The sequence below is a fragment of the Paralichthys olivaceus genome, chromosome 1, assembly GCF_024713975.1.
Source record: "Paralichthys olivaceus isolate ysfri-2021 chromosome 1, ASM2471397v2, whole genome shotgun sequence".
NCBI lineage: Eukaryota > Metazoa > Chordata > Actinopteri > Pleuronectiformes > Paralichthyidae > Paralichthys > Paralichthys olivaceus.
In genome coordinates, this window is record NC_091093.1 from 31077294 (window position 1) to 31092790 (window position 15497).

The 15497-nt window shown below is 43.9% G+C and overlaps 2 protein-coding genes across 5 annotated transcripts; one reads left to right on the top strand and one right to left on the bottom strand.

Moving 5' to 3' along the window:
* Positions 1-416: 416 nt before the first annotated feature.
* crybgx (crystallin beta gamma X) lies at positions 417-6473 on the bottom strand. The gene is made up of 8 exons (XM_069527867.1): positions 6412-6473; positions 6110-6222; positions 4594-4666; positions 4284-4332; positions 2226-2347; positions 1290-1425; positions 853-992; positions 417-754 (listed from the first exon to the last, which is right to left on the bottom strand). The coding sequence occupies exons 1-8, from the start codon at positions 6456-6458 to the stop codon at positions 622-624; spliced, it is 813 nt and encodes a 270-aa protein (XP_069383968.1). The 5' UTR covers positions 6459-6473; the 3' UTR covers positions 417-621.
* Positions 6421-15125, top strand: lctla (lactase-like a). 4 transcript variants are annotated; one of them, XM_069527851.1, is made up of 15 exons: positions 6423-6561; positions 6777-6938; positions 7826-7986; positions 8167-8254; positions 8561-8670; positions 8757-8885; positions 9374-9469; positions 9758-9812; positions 9934-10095; positions 10395-10669; positions 11085-11211; positions 11314-11513; positions 13362-13425; positions 13534-13607; positions 14672-15125. In XM_069527851.1, the coding sequence occupies exons 2-14, from the start codon at positions 6812-6814 to the stop codon at positions 13605-13607; spliced, it is 1668 nt and encodes a 555-aa protein (XP_069383952.1). In that variant the 5' UTR covers positions 6423-6561; positions 6777-6811; the 3' UTR covers positions 14672-15125. The 4 variants fall into 4 exon arrangements, with proteins under 4 accessions (XP_069383948.1, XP_069383952.1, XP_069383946.1 ...); XM_069527847.1 differs by lacking the exon at positions 13534-13607 and having other exon boundaries at positions 6421-6561; positions 6803-6938; XM_069527845.1 differs by lacking the exon at positions 13534-13607.
* The last annotated feature ends 372 nt before the right edge of the window (positions 15126-15497 follow it).

Here is a 15497-nt window from a genome sequence, read left to right on the forward strand (position 1 = left end):
CATGTTCCTATTTCTTTTAATATTTACTTATCTTATTTTTGCAAATGTATTTATTTATTACTTTTCTACGGAACCTTCTGACTTTAACTTTTCACTTTGTTGTTTCACTTTCAAACTTACGAAGGATTTTCTTATTTGAGAGTTTAAGATCGTTCATGACGACAATAAGAACAAGTTTATAAACTTATGATTTAATTCACTCAAACTAATTGTTTGAGGATTGTTGACTAGAATATATAATAAATAAATAATATTTGGTTTCAATGCAAAATGTGAATTTGTTTGGAAAATGATGACGACGAAACGAGAACGATCACGTGAAATAAAAAAAAGTATTAATTTGTTTTCAAGAAAATTATGTCCCTGCATCATACCACCCCTCCCCCCCCCCTTTAAAATAAAAACAAGGCAGAACGTTTGTCTTTTGAGGGTTTATTAGTAAAATATGTTTTATTGTGTGTAAAGCTGACAGAGGTCAAGATGTGTGTGATGGAGGAGGAGTCGTGTTCACAGCAGCCACAGGGACGATGATGCTGCTGCTGGTGATGAAGATGATGATGCTGGTGATGAAGATGATGATGATGGTGAAGCTGGTGGCAGAGATGAAACTGATGAAGATGCTCAGTTGAAGCGGACGCGGCGCATGGAGCCCACCGTGTTGTTCTGGCTGCCCCAGTCAGAGAAGTTGTTGTAGTCACGTTTCTCCAGAATGTAGTGAGGCCCCCTGTAGTTTGGCTCCTGGTACACCACCCACCTACACACACACACACACACACACACACACACACACACTGTTACATGTCTGTGACTATGAGCAGAGAGGGGGCGGGTCACTGCAGCTGCTGCACTCACGCTCCTCCGAGGACCCGGATGGAGGCGACTCTGTTGAGGCTGTAGCGGCTCATCAGGTTGGGGATGTCGTCCTGGATCTCCATCTTCTTCCCGGAGTAACCCGCTCGCTCGAACAGCTGAGCTCGGGCCGGGTTGTTGTCCTGGAGGTGGCAGACGTTCAGACACATGATCATGTGTTCATGTGTTCAAGTTACAATAACATGATTCAACGTTGAGTCACTGAAAACGTCTCATTGTATTTATGTTTATTATTATTTGATTAAAGTCGATTTGATTCTTAACGACTCATCTTCTAACTTTCACAGCAGGAACTCAAACTTTGTTTCATGAATAACTCGACGTGTTGAATCTCTTTACCTGTTTCCTGCCTCTAATCTAAACATGTAGAAAGTTTATCTCAAGGCTTCGAACTGATGTGATCCAGCTTCGTGTCTCACCTGTTTGACGGAGCGGACCGAGGACACGTGGTCCACCTGAGCGCACCACTTGTCGTAGCAGTTGTACTCTCCTCGGTCGGACATGTCCCACAGGTACTGACGGCCCCTGAAGTTCTCATGCTCATAACCGATCCACCTGAAGACACGAGTCAGAGTCAAAGAGGCAGAGAGGCAGAGAGTCAGAGAGTCAAAGAGTCATAGAGTCAGAGAGTCAAAGAGTCAGAGAGTCAGAGAGTCAAAGAGTCAAAGAGTCAGAGAGTCAAAGAGTCAAAGAGTCAGAGAGTCAGAGAGGCAGAGAGTCAAAGAGTCAAAGAGTCAGAGAGTCAGAGACAAAGAGTCAGAGACAAAGAGAGTCATAGAGTCAAAGAGTCAAATAGTCAGAGACAAAGAGTCAGAGAGTCATAGAGTCAAAGAGACAAAGAGTCATAGAGTCAGAGAGGCAGAGAGTCAGAGACAAAGAGTCAGAGTCAAAGAGTCAGAGAGTCAGAGAGTCAGAGACAAAGAGTCAGAGTCAAAGAGTCAGAGAGTCAGAGACAAAGAGTCAAAGAGTCATAGAGTCAAAGAGTCAAAGAGTCAAAGAGACAAAGAGTCATAGAGTCAGAGAGTCAGAGACAAAGAGTCAGAGAGGCAGAGAGTCAGAGACAAAGAGTCAGAGACAAAGAGTCAAAGAGTCTGAGACAAAGAGTCATAGAGTCAAAGAGACAAAGAGTCAGAGAGGCAGAGAGTCAGAGTCAAAGAGTCAGAGTCAAAGAGTCATAGAGACAAAGAGTCAGAGTCTCTAGTGAAAGCTTTATATTTTATTTTCCTCTGTTTTCTTCTTCACGTGTTTCCTCTTCAGCCTCATTCTGACTAAATAATCTTCAGTTTGTATTAATGCATCATTTCTCTGTAGCTGCAGTGACGTGTGCTGAACTCTAGTTGGCGCTGTGGACTTACGCTCCGCTCTCCACCTGCACAGAGTTGCATCTCTCGGGGAAGTTCTTGTCACTGAGTCTGGCACAGTCCGAACTCAGGTCCAGTCTCCGGCCCGCAAAGTTCCTCTGCTCGAACAGGGTCACCTGAGGTCACAGAGAGTCACACGTTCACACAGAGAGTCACACAGAGAGTCACACGTTCACACAGAGAGTCACTCGTTCACACAGAGAGTCACTCGTTCACACAGAGAGTCACACAGAGAGTCACACGTTCACACAGAGAGTCACACGTTCACACAGAGAGTCACACGTTCACACAGAGAGTCACTCGTTCACTCGTTCACACTGAGAATCACTCGTTCACACAGAGAGTCACACGTTCACACAGAGAGTCACACGTTCACACAGAGAGTCACACGTTCACACAGAGAGTCACTCGTTCACACAGAGAGTCACACGTTCACACTGAGAATCACTCGTTCACACGTTCACACTGAGAATCACTCGTTCACTCAGAGAGTCACACGTTCACACAGAGAGTCACACGTTCACACAGAGAGTCACTCGTTCACACAGAGAGTCACTCGTTCACTCGTTCACACTGAGAATCACTCGTTCACACAGAGAGTCACACGTTCACACAGAGAGTCACACGTTCACACAGAGAGTCACTCGTTCACACAGAGAGTCACACGTTCACACTGAGAATCACTCGTTCACTCAGAGAGTCACACGTTCACACAGAGAGTCACACGTTCACACAGAGAGTCACTCGTTCACACAGAGAGTCACTCGTTCACACAGAGAGTCACACAGAGAGTCACACGTTCACACAGAGAGTCACACGTTCACACAGAGAGTCACACGTTCACACAGAGAGTCACTCGTTCACTCGTTCACACTGAGAATCACTCGTTCACACAGAGAGTCACACGTTCACACAGAGAGTCACACGTTCACACAGAGAGTCACACGTTCACACAGAGAGTCACTCGTTCACACAGAGAGTCACACGTTCACACTGAGAATCACTCGTTCACACGTTCACACTGAGAATCACTCGTTCACTCAGAGAGTCACACGTTCACACAGAGAGTCACACGTTCACACAGAGAGTCACTCGTTCACACAGAGAGTCACTCGTTCACTCGTTCACACTGAGAATCACTCGTTCACACAGAGAGTCACACGTTCACACAGAGAGTCACACGTTCACACAGAGAGTCACTCGTTCACACAGAGAGTCACACGTTCACACTGAGAATCACTCGTTCACTCAGAGAGTCACTCGTTCACTCGTTCACACACAGAGAATCACACGTTCACTCGTTCACACTGAGAATCACTCGTTCACACGTTCACACTGAGAATCACTCGTTCACACTGAGAATCACACATTCACACAGAGAATCACTCGTTCACTCGTTCACACAGAGAATCACTCGTTCACTCGTTCACACACAGAGAATCACTCGTTCACACAGAGAATCACTCGTTCACACAGAGAATCATTCGTTCACTCGTTCACACAGAGAGTCACTCGTTCACTCGTTCACACAGAGAGTCACTCGTTCACTCGTTCACACAGAGAGTCACTCGTTCAGGCTGTGGATAAAATCTGTGACCTTCTAAAAACGAGTCAGATAAAAATCTTTGTGTAAAATGATTCGATAAAGAAGTTTTAGATTTTGAACGACGAGTGACGAGATGAATTTTCTACATTTGAAACTGTTTCTGATTCAACATGTTGTTTATTTTTCATTTGGAACCGAAGCTTCCCCATGTTTGTAGTTTTGATGCTAAGCTAAAGGCTAATTGCCTGAACACACATGAACACAACAAAAGGAATATTTCAATAATGTTGAACTTTAACACAAATAATTATTCAAAAGACTAAAATATTCAAAGTACAGAGCCCAAACTTTTTAAATCTAGAAATTTAAAATCCATAAAACCCAAACTGAGAGAGCGACGTTTCAGAATCTTTTTCCTCGTCACAGCTTCTTTAACGAACCACAGACCCTCGGAGTTTCCTGCTCGTGGTTTGAAAGTGTGTGAAGCTGCTGATCGGTGGACTCACCCTCCCACTGGACCCGTAGAAGGCACGTTGGAGCACAGACCCCAGCTTGCTGTGGAAACAGGAGCACGTGAATGAACAGACAGAAAACCACCGACACTCAGATTCACAGATCCAACACCAAGAAGAGAACCAGGTCTCCGTCAACCATCGTCTCTCTGCAGGTGATTCAGGGAAACTGGAGCTGGAGGCGTCACAGAGGAGCAGGAGGTGGAGACGGAGCCACGAGGCCCACCCACCTCCCCACCTGTGGGGGACGAGGTGGGGGGGGGGGGGTCTGGCTCTGTGAACGTACCTGGTTTGTTGAACGTACCTGGTTTGTTGGGCTAATCCTGGGACCTTAGTGAAGATGTTCATGTCCGCTCTGCGAGGCCACGAGAGAAACCCTTAAATACGCAGAGTGGAGGTGAGCACAGGTGCTGGAAGGCTCAGAGGGCACACACACACACACACACACACACACACACACACACACACACACACACACACACACACACACACACACACACACACACACACCACACACCAGCTGCAAACACTGCAACTGCACACAGAGCACAAACACATACAAACACACAGCAACTGACATAAACGTGTGCATGTATGGAGTTCAGTTTCTGTATACACTAACATGTGAGCGTGTGTGTGTGTGTGTGTGTGTGTGTGTGTGTGTGTGTGTGTGTGTGTGTGTGTGTGTGTGTGTGTGTGTGTGCACAGAGTGCAGTGCCAACAGTTTTGGCTTTGAAGCGTTCAGCGTTTTTCTTTTGTCTTTGTGTGACGGCCTCCGTAAACAAAGCCGCTGGTGTTGATGGTTGTGTTGAAGCTTTGTGCGGCTGTGTGTTCACAGCACAGGTCGTGACCCTGCACTGACACTGACACGCCTCCTCCTGTGAAACGCTGCGTCACCTGTGAACCTGAACCTGAAGCAGACACCTCTCACCTGACGAGTCTCACATGTAGTTTAATGACACTTTTTATTGTGTTGTTGTTGTTTCGTAAAGTCGTGTCTGAGCTGCACAGACGACCTCTGACCTCTGACCTCTGACCTCTGACTGTGAAATCATTGTAGATTTTAAAAAAGTCCTTTCTTTATTGTGGACGAGTCGTTTTACTCCATTGTTTACTTCACTGTTGAACAATCTGTCCATTATGTCTTTGTCCAAATGTCCAAACAAATATAATAAAGGAGACGATATGAGAGAAAACTGAGTCATTAATAAACAACATACTGGCAAATTCATTTTCTGTTGATTAAATTCATACACTTAGTTATTTCCATTAACTTTTTTTATCCATTAACAATTTAGTCCAACAAATTAGTAGTATTATTATTATTAGTAGTATTATTATTAGTAGTAGTATTATTATTATTAGTAGTATTATTAGTAGTAGTAGTATGTCCACTAAAAAGACAAACACAGATATGTAATAATTATTATAATTATTTATGTATTTATGACTTGATGAGGACAATTAAAAAATCCCTGCAGAATGTGAACTTGTTTTTATAAAGTTTCATCTGTAAAGTTTCTACTTTAACACACACACACACACACACACACACACACACCATCAGGGACAATGTGTGTGTTGTGTTTCACAGATACACAACACAAAGCAGCAGCATCATGAACTTTGCTGACAGCATCAAAATCTGTTCTTCATGGAAAAGATCTGTTTGTTCCAGCAAATTCACACATCACTGACCTCCAATGGAGTGTGTGTGTGTGTGTGTGTGTGTGTGTGTGTGTCTGTGTGTGTGTGTGTGTGTGTGTGTGTGTGTGTGTGTGTGTGTGTGTGTGTCTGTGTGTGTGAATAGCAGAGAATACCCAGGATGTGGAGTCTCTGGCGGGACCCAGTCGTGACGGTGTGGAGCTTTGAGCAGCAGACCCAGAAGCTCTGGAGGGTTCTGGCGTCGTGGAGCAGCGTCCTCAGCAGCAGCGTCCTCAGCAGCAGCTCAGGTGTGTGGCTGAGACCCACAGATTGTCACAGGACTCAGACGCAGCTGCAGCTCACGGCTCGTTTCTTTCTGAATCTGGTTTGAAGGCAGCCTGAGATGTCTCTCATCCTCACGGTGCTGGACAAGCTGACGTACTTCCTGTCTCTGATAGCGTTTTGTGTCACTGTGTCTTCAGGCTGGTTGAAGTGAAGCTCTGACAGAGATCTTATCTGACACATGAGCTTCTGGATGTTTTTGAGTTTTTACTGAGAACCTGAGAACTTGAGTGGAACGTCTCTGCTGGGACTCGTCCTGTCGGGGGACATTTGCTCCACTTCACACGTAAGATTGGATTTCATCTTTTTTTAATGAGTCTCTGACATTTTACATCTTTTCTTGAGAAACTTGTTCAAGAGAAAAATACAACACAACTGAAAGTTAGTGAACAAAAGTCACTCATCTGGTTTTAACGTGATCTTTGTCTCTTCAGCTGATTTGAACCTTTCACTTTATTTGTTTGTGTTTCTTGATGTTGTGTTGTGCGTCGACACATTCAGTTCAGTGTGTTGGGATTTTTCCTCAGTGACACACGATGCAGCATCAGTTCATCCTGAGGACGCACCACGTGATCACACTGGTGCTGTGTGTTTCAGCCTCTGACGACTTCGACTGGACCAAGAACGAGAAGACGTCTTTCTACTATGGAACCTTCCCTACTGGTACCTAGCATCCTAGCATCCTACCATCCTACCTACCTACCATCCTACCACCTTTACTACCTACCTTCCAGCATCCTACCTACCTACCCACCTACCTACCTACCTATCATCCTACCATCCTACCACCCTAACTACTTACCTAATTACCATCCTACCTACCACCCTAACTACTTACCCTCCTACCACCCTAACTACCTATCATCCTACCTACCTACCTACCATCCTAAATACCTACCCTCCTACCATCCTACCACCCTAACTTCCTACCACCTTAACTACCTACTATCCTACCATCCTACCTACCTACCTACCTACCTATCATCCTACCATCCTACCACCCTAACTACCTACCTACTTACATCCTACCTACCACCCTAACTACCTATCATCCTACCATACTACCTACCTACCATCCTAACTACCTAACTACCTACCATTCAACCACCCTAACTACCTATCATCCTACCTACCTACTTACCATCCTACCTACCATCCTAACTACCTACCATCCTACCACCCTAACGTCCTACCACCCTAACTACCTACCATCCTACCACCCTAACTACCTATCATCCTACCTACCTACTTACCATCCTACCTACCATCCTAACTACCTACCATCCTACCACCCTAACGTCCTACCATCCTAACTACCTACCATCCTACCACCCTAACGTCCTACCATACTACCTACCTACCTTCCAACCTACCTACCTACCTACCTTCCAACCTACCTACCATCCTACCTTCCGACCATCCTATTACCTATCATTCTACCACTCTACCACCCTAACTACCGTACCTATCACCCTACCTACCTACCATCCTACCTACCATCCTACCATCCTACCTAACTACCTATCTACCCCCCCCCTCTCTCTGTGCAGGTTTCTCGTGGGGGGTGGGCAGCTCGGCCTATCAGACTGAAGGGGCGTGGAACATCGATGGAAAAGGAGCGAGCATCTGGGACTCCTTCGCTCACAGGAAAGGGAAAATATTCCTAAATGACACAGGAGACTCGTCGTGTGAGGGATACTACAAATTCAAGGTGACCTGCAGAAAAAAACTTTATTTAAACAGCACAAGACAAACAGGGCTGATCATCATGAAAGGAACGTAGAGGAAACAGCGTGGTTGAGCTAACGATAGAGAAAATTTAAATATCAACTGGTGAAGTGGAGTTTTCCAGTTTTTGCTGCCGTGATTTAAAAAGTATGTTTGTTGTCAGGACGACGTCACCTTGATGAAAGACATGAAGCTGAATCATTATCGTTTCTCCATCTCCTGGCCGAGGATTTTACCAAGCGGACTGAAGTGTGAGAAAATACTTCAATTAATGAAAATGATTATTTTTACTGTGTTCTAGTTCAGTGGATTCACTTTGTTCAACATTTTTCTTTCATTACAATTGTTGATAAATTCATGAAACAGTCGCCAGATAAAAATAAAAATAATCAGCTAAATGGTAAAAAAACAAATATTAAAGTGATTCAACATTTGCTTCATATTCTGCTGTGAATCAAATACTTCAGGGTTTGAAACAACAAACAAAGGTCGTGTGACGACTTCACATTGTTTTATGTCTTTAGATGAATATTTAAATGAATTTCCATGTTCTTCAGCCGAACACATCAATGAGAAAGGAATCAAATATTACGATGACCTGATCAACTTGCTGCTGGACAATAAGATCACACCTGTCGTCACTCTGTACCACTGGGACTTACCTCAGGTGAGAGACACGCCTCAACACCTCATATCTTCTCTTTGCTCATTGGACGTCGAGTGTTGACTCGAACTAACGCTCCAACCGTTCAGATCCTGCAGGAGAAATACGGCGGCTGGCAGAACGTCAGCATGGTGAACTACTTCAACGACTTTGCCAACTTGTGCTTTGAGAGATTTGGAAACCGAGTGAGGAACTGGATCACCTTCAACAATCCGTGGGTACGTGAGGTCGGAGAGAAGCGATGCCTTCACTGTCCTGCTCCTGTGTCCAAGTTCTGCTGTCTCAGTCACTGGAGGCAGAAAAGTTCTCAAAGAGAAACCACACGAGTCGACCACAGAACCTTTTAATAGAGTTTAATAGTTTTAATCCACCAACATGAACCTGAGGAACATCTGTGTGTTGGAGTCTTCATCCATCTGTGGTTCTTATTGTGATGGTATAACCTCAAACTTTTTAAACTGTCAATCTAAGCGCAGTGCTGAGTTACTTCCTTCCTCCACCTGTGGCACTTCCTGTTTCCAACAATCTGGATCTGACTCCATTTAAAAAAAAAGAGAGAAACAATCTCAGCAGGGAACATTCATGATGATTTTAACTCACAGAGAGAATAACAAGACCAATGAATAAATTATCAAGTAGTCATAAAACACGTCAAACATCATCTGGACACTGTAAATCAGAGAGCGCCCTCTTGTGTTCTCTGCAGTCCATTGCTGTGGAGGGGTATGAGACAGGGGAACATGCACCGGGGCTGAAGCTGAAGGGAACCGGAGCGTACCGGGCCGCTCACCACATCATCAAAGTAAGAGTCCACACGTGAAGCTTTGTGTTCAGGTCAGTGGAGCTGAGCCCCGATGTTCACTTCACCGGTGTTTGAGAGCAGATGCATCATGGGTCCATGTTTATTTACGTCTGAGGGTCAAATTACGTTTGGAACCTTCGTCATGTTCTTCATCATTTGTCATTTTTTCATGTGATAGTTTTGGATGTTCATATTTTAGGTTTAAATCTCTGGGATTTTATCACTTCATCTTTATTTTTCACATTGATCCACTGAATTAAAGACGGAGACACTTCCTCTGTGTTTCAGGCTCATGCTAAGGTCTGGCACACGTATGACACACAGTGGAGAAGCAAACAAAAAGGTACAAAAGAACTTTATACTTCAGATTCTTATTTTCCTTCACCATGCTGGACAGCTAGGTTGATGTGTGTGTGTGTGTGTGTGTGTGTGTGTGTGTGTGTGTGTGTGTGTGTGTGTGTCAGGCCTGGTTGGCATCTCTCTAACAGCTGACTGGGGTGAACCGGTGGACGTCTCCAACCAGAGGGACATCGAAGCAGCCGAGAGATACATCCAGTTCTACATGGGCTGGTTTGCGACTCCCATCTTCAGCGGGGATTACCCCCAGGTTATGAAAGACTACGTCGGTACGTCACCGTCACATACGTGTGTTCAGCTGCTCACGTGATATTTTACTTCAGCCTCTCGAGTCTGTTTGAGTTGTAGTAGTTCGAGAGCCGGAGAATTGTCTCCAGAGTTTTTTATCACAGCAGGAGGTTTTCTTCACAACCGCTGGCTGTGGTCACACATCCACCTCTCCTGGATTTATACAGACTAGTGTGTAACTGTAGAGTTCCGTGCACGTCTGAAAGCAGCTTCACATGCACCTTGTCTGATACTTTACTTTTTAACGTGAGTTTTGATTGTGTTGACCTTTGACCTGCAGGCAGGAAGAGCGGCCAGCAGGGCCTGGGAGCTTCACGCCTCCCCGTCTTCTCACCTCAGGAGAAGAGTTACATCAGAGGAACCTGCGACTTCCTGGGCCTCGGCCATTTCACCACCCGCTACGTCACCCAGAAGAATTACCCGTCAGGGGTCGGGGACAGCTACTTCGCCGACCGTGACCTGGCCGAGCTGGTTGACCCACAATGGCCCGACCCCGGCTCCGAGTGGCTCTACTCTGTCCCCTGGGGCTTCAGACGCCTGCTGAACTTTGTCAAGGTGCAGAACACAGAATGAAATCCAGAGCTCCAGCTGCTGTGTGAGATTTATCATCAACGTCAAACTGGGTTTTTAGAAAAGTAAATGAACAGATAGAAATAAGTGATGTAATAAGATGGTTGTTTGCCTCTGCGCTGGCGACACCCAGTGGCCGGAGGCATGATGTCTTCAGGTTTTCTGTCCGTCCCATTCTTACAAACACAAAATCTCAAGAACACCTCCAGAGAGTTTCAGCAGATTGGGTTCAAACATTCAGTTATTTTGGTGATTGAAGGTCAAACTCACATTGAGCTCAGGTTCTTATAAAAGTGATCTGATACCAACACCCAAAGAGAATTTCATTACATCTGTCACATTCGTTAGGACTCGAGGATGAACTCATTCAAATGATCCTGAACATAACGTCTCTCCACAGAGTCAGTACGGAAACCCGATGATCTACGTGACAGAGAACGGCGTTTCAGAGAAGATGCTCTGCACCGACCTCTGTGACGACTGGAGGATGCAGTACTTCAAAGATTACATCAACGAGATGCTCAAAGGTGAAACGACAAAACTTCCCTGTGTGGTTTCTTCCTCAGGTTTCTGACTTCAAGCTTCATGTTGTCGTCTCGTGTTTGTTTCTTCTCTGGATCGTCTCACAGCGATTAAAGACGGGGTCAACATCAAGGGCTACACCGCCTGGTCGCTGCTCGACAACTTTGAGTGGGACGAAGGATACTCGGAAAGGTTCGGCCTGTTCTACGTGGACTTCAGGAACAAGAACAAGCCACGTTACCCGAAGGCCTCGGTCCAGTACTATAAACGCATCATCAGCTCGAACGGCTTTCCCAATCAGAGAGAGGTAAACAACACACGTTCAAATCCCTCTGGAGGAGAGTATGTTGTTTTAAAGAAGTGTGGGATGATGGGAGTTGTAGTCTTCTCCTGGTTAGATTCCTTCAGTGTTTTTATCTGAATTGTCCTCACACGTCTCCTCCTACAAAACTAACTGAGTCCCTCCAGTGAAAACAGCTTCATGTTAAACTCAGTGTTTCGTCTCTGAGTTGCTGAGAAAGTTCGCTCAGCTTGTTTCCTTGAAAACCTCTGACGTCTGACGACTAAAATCCTTCATCTGCTTCAAATACAGTTAAAAACCACCAGGATGTAAAACGTGCATCATAAAAATGTGACTTTAAACTGGACAAAAGTCACTTTGACTCTTCAGACAAACACAACAAGAAGAACACAAGAACACAAGAAGAACACAGGAAGAACACAAGAACACATGAAGAACACAAGAAGAACACAAGAAGAACACTGTAAGAACGCAAGAAGAACACTGTAACACTGTATGAACACAAGAAGAACACAAGAACACAAGAAGAACACTGTAAGAACGCAAGAAGAACACAAGAAGAACACTGTAAGAACACAAGAACACAAGAAGAACACTGTAAGAACACAGGAAGAACACTGTAAGAACACAAGAACACAAGAAGAACACTGTAAGAACGCAAGAAGAACACTGTAACACTGTATGAACACAAGAAGAACACAAGAACACAAGAAGAACACTGTAAGAACACTGTAAGAACGCAAGAACACAAGAACACAAGAAGAACACAAGAAGAACACTGTAAGAACACAGGAAGAACACAAGAAGAACACAAGAACACAAGAAGAACACAGGAAGAACACAAGAAGAACACAAGAACACAAGAAGAACACAGGAAGAACACAAGAAGAACACTGTAACACTGTATGAACACAAGAAGAACACAAGAAGAACACTGTAACACTGTATGAACACAAGAAGAACACAAGAACACAAGAAGAACACTGTAAGAACGCAAGAAGAACACAAGAAGAACACTGTAACACTGTATGAACACAAGAAGAACACAAGAACACAAGAAGAACACTGTAAGAACACAAGAACACATGAAGAACACAAGAAGAACACAAGAAGAACACAGGAAGAACACAAGAAGAACACTGTAAGAATGCAAGAACACAAGAATACATGAAGAACACAAGAAGAACACAAGAAGACAAGATGAACACAAGAAGAACACAAGAAGAACACTGTAAGAACACTGTAAGAACACAAGAACAACACAAGAACAACACAAGAACACAAGAAGAACACAAGATGAACACAAGAAGAACACAAGAAGAACACTGTAAGAACACAAGATGAACACAAGAACAACACTGTAAGAACACAAGAACACAAGAACAACACAAGAACACAAGAAGAATACAAGAACAACACTGTAAGAACACTGTCAAAACACAGGAAGAACACAAGAACACAAGAACAACACTGTAAGAACACAAAAACACATGAAGAACACTGTAAGAACACAAGAAGAACACAAGAACAACACTGTAAGAACACAAAAACACATGAAGAACACAAGAAGAACACAAGATGAACACAAGAACAACACTGTAAGAACACAAGAACACAACTCAGCTGCAGATAAAACAACGGCAGCAGTTTAAATTAAATCAGTGAAAGGACTCGTCACATCAGAAGAAAGTAACGACAGATGTCGCCTCATGTTTTTGAATAGTGCTCAACAGATTATTGATGATTATTTCTCGTGTTGCTATTTTCTACATGTGTCCTCGGTGACAGAGCAGAGAGGTGTATGTGTTGGTCATCATGTCTTGTGGTTGAGTCCCATGTGTTGCATATGTGCAGGTGGAGAGTTGGAAGAGGAAAGCAGTGGAGACCTGTTCCTCCAGTAACCAGCTCCTGGCTGCAGGTGGGTGACAAAGTCTGTGAGAAGCTGCTGGAGCCAAACAAAGGAAAAGTCTGTCTCAAGCTTGTGATTCGCTCTCTAACAGAGTTTTTCTTTGTTTCGCTCCTGCAGCTGCAAGAAAGTCCCAGGGAGGTCAGGAACATGCAGGGATGCAAAGGGCTTGGCCAGTGCATGATGAAGTTTAGGTACAAGAAATGTTTCTGTGTGAGAACAAACATTTAAAACTGCTGTTCTGCTCGTCGATGATAAACCATCGTGAAAACACCAAACACCATCAGTCTCAGTTGTTTCTGACTTCACTGCTTAAACGTCACAACCTGAAAACTCACTTGTTCTGCTGAAAGATTCAAAACATATACAAATATCTAACTTTTAATAAAACTATCACGTGGACATATGTCTGGGAATTAATATGGTCATAACTCAAATACTCAAGACCAAGACTGTCGACATGTGAACACTCAGGCGGATGCTGCTGAGTGGAGATATTTGATTGAGGTCATTATAATTCATATGAAATGGTTAAATAGGTGAACTATGAAAGTTAGTTTCAGGGTTTTTGTGTTTCATGCAATCAAATACAAAATATGAAAACTTGAACTTCAGGGATAAACTGATTTCTGACATTTTGTTCATTGAAAACAATCAGTTGATCAGAAAGTAATCGTCATGTGAAAATGTGAATTGTCGGCTGCAGCTTCACATGATGGATTCATTCCACGTCTGTTCGGAGAAAAAGAGCTCATCATCATATAAATCAAGTTTCTTAACATAAAGCTTCATTTATCTCTTTATGACTGGAGTAATTATAGACCTGACAAACCTGACAAACCTGACAAACCTGAGATAACCAGAGATAACCAGAGATAACCTGAGATAACCAGAGATAACCAGAGATAACCTGAGATAACCTGAGATAACCTGATGAAACCTGAGATAACCTGAGATAACCTGATGAAACCTGAGATAACCTGAGATAACCAGAGATAACCAGAGATAACCTGAGATAACCAGAGATAACCAGAGATAACCTGATGAAACCTGAGATAACCTGAGATAACCAGAGATAACCAGAGATAACCTGAGGTAACCTGAGATAACCAGAGATAACCTGAGATAACCTGATGAAACCTGAGATAACCTGAGGTAACCTGAGATAACTTCAGGCCTCTGGGGTCCAGTTTTGCTCTCGGCCTGTTGAAGGAGACGTTAACGTGTACTTTCCCACACGTATGTTTCTGTGCTTCAGATCCGCTGATTGGCCACATGGAGATGGTCACAGAGATCGTGGTTCCCACCGTGTGCACGCTCTGCATCCTGCTCAGCGCCGTCTTCCTCATGTTCCTGCTGCGTGGACGCCTCTGAAAGACACACACACACACACACACACACACACACACACACACACACACACACACACACACACAAATGAATAGAGACTCCACTGCTGTTAAACATTTTGTTGATGTAACTGTGCAGCTGTTCTGAACTCGTCACGACTTCATTCAAGTTTGATGTATGATGATGATGATGATGATGACGATGATGATGACGATGATGATGATGAAGATTCCTTATTATAATTCTTAACAAACTGCTCTTGTGTGGTTTGGGATGAAGCTGAAGTCTGACCTCAGGCTGATGAAAGAGAGCAGCTGGTTCACTGTCACAGAAAATAAAGAACTGAGGATGATGGAGGTGAAGAGTTGTCTTCACTGTGTGGTGTGTTCACATGAAGCTGGTTTTTCTGAGTCCTTCTGATTTAAAGCTCCAGAGAAATGTGAAAAATAACATCAGGCTGCTACAACACTGACATTATGAAAACCAAGAAAATCTTTTACTTCATTCAATACAAACACTTTCATTAAGTTGTCAGACAGACAGACAGAGAGACAGACAGACAGAGAGACAGAGAGACAGACACACACACACAGAGACAGACAGAGAGACAGAGAGACAGACACACACAGAGACAGACAGAGAGACACATGATTGTGTATGACTGACAGAGCAAAGAAGCAATAACACAGATACAAAGAATTAAAATATCTCAACACAGAACGTAATAAACATGA

Excerpts from the sequence above, each read along its gene's own strand:
- lctla (XM_069527847.1), top strand. The coding sequence starts at position 6,812 with ATGCAGCATCAGTTCATCCTGAGGACGCACCACGTGATCACACTGGTG. Across the intron at positions 6,939-7,825 it reads CTATGGAACCTTCCCTACTG|GTTTCTCGTGGGGGGTGGGC; the intron begins GTACCTAGCATC and ends CTCTCTGTGCAG. Across the intron at positions 8,255-8,560 it reads TTTACCAAGCGGACTGAAGT|CCGAACACATCAATGAGAAA; the intron begins GTGAGAAAATAC and ends CATGTTCTTCAG.
- crybgx (XM_069527867.1), bottom strand. The coding sequence starts at position 6,458 with ATGTGTCAGATAAGATCTCTGTCAGAGCTTCACTTCAACCAGCCTGA. Across the intron at positions 4,333-4,593 it reads GGATTAGCCCAACAAACCAG|CAAGCTGGGGTCTGTGCTCC; the intron begins GTACGTTCAACA and ends CTGTTTCCACAG. Across the intron at positions 993-1,289 it reads CGGTCCGCTCCGTCAAACAG|GACAACAACCCGGCCCGAGC; the intron begins GTGAGACACGAA and ends TGCCACCTCCAG.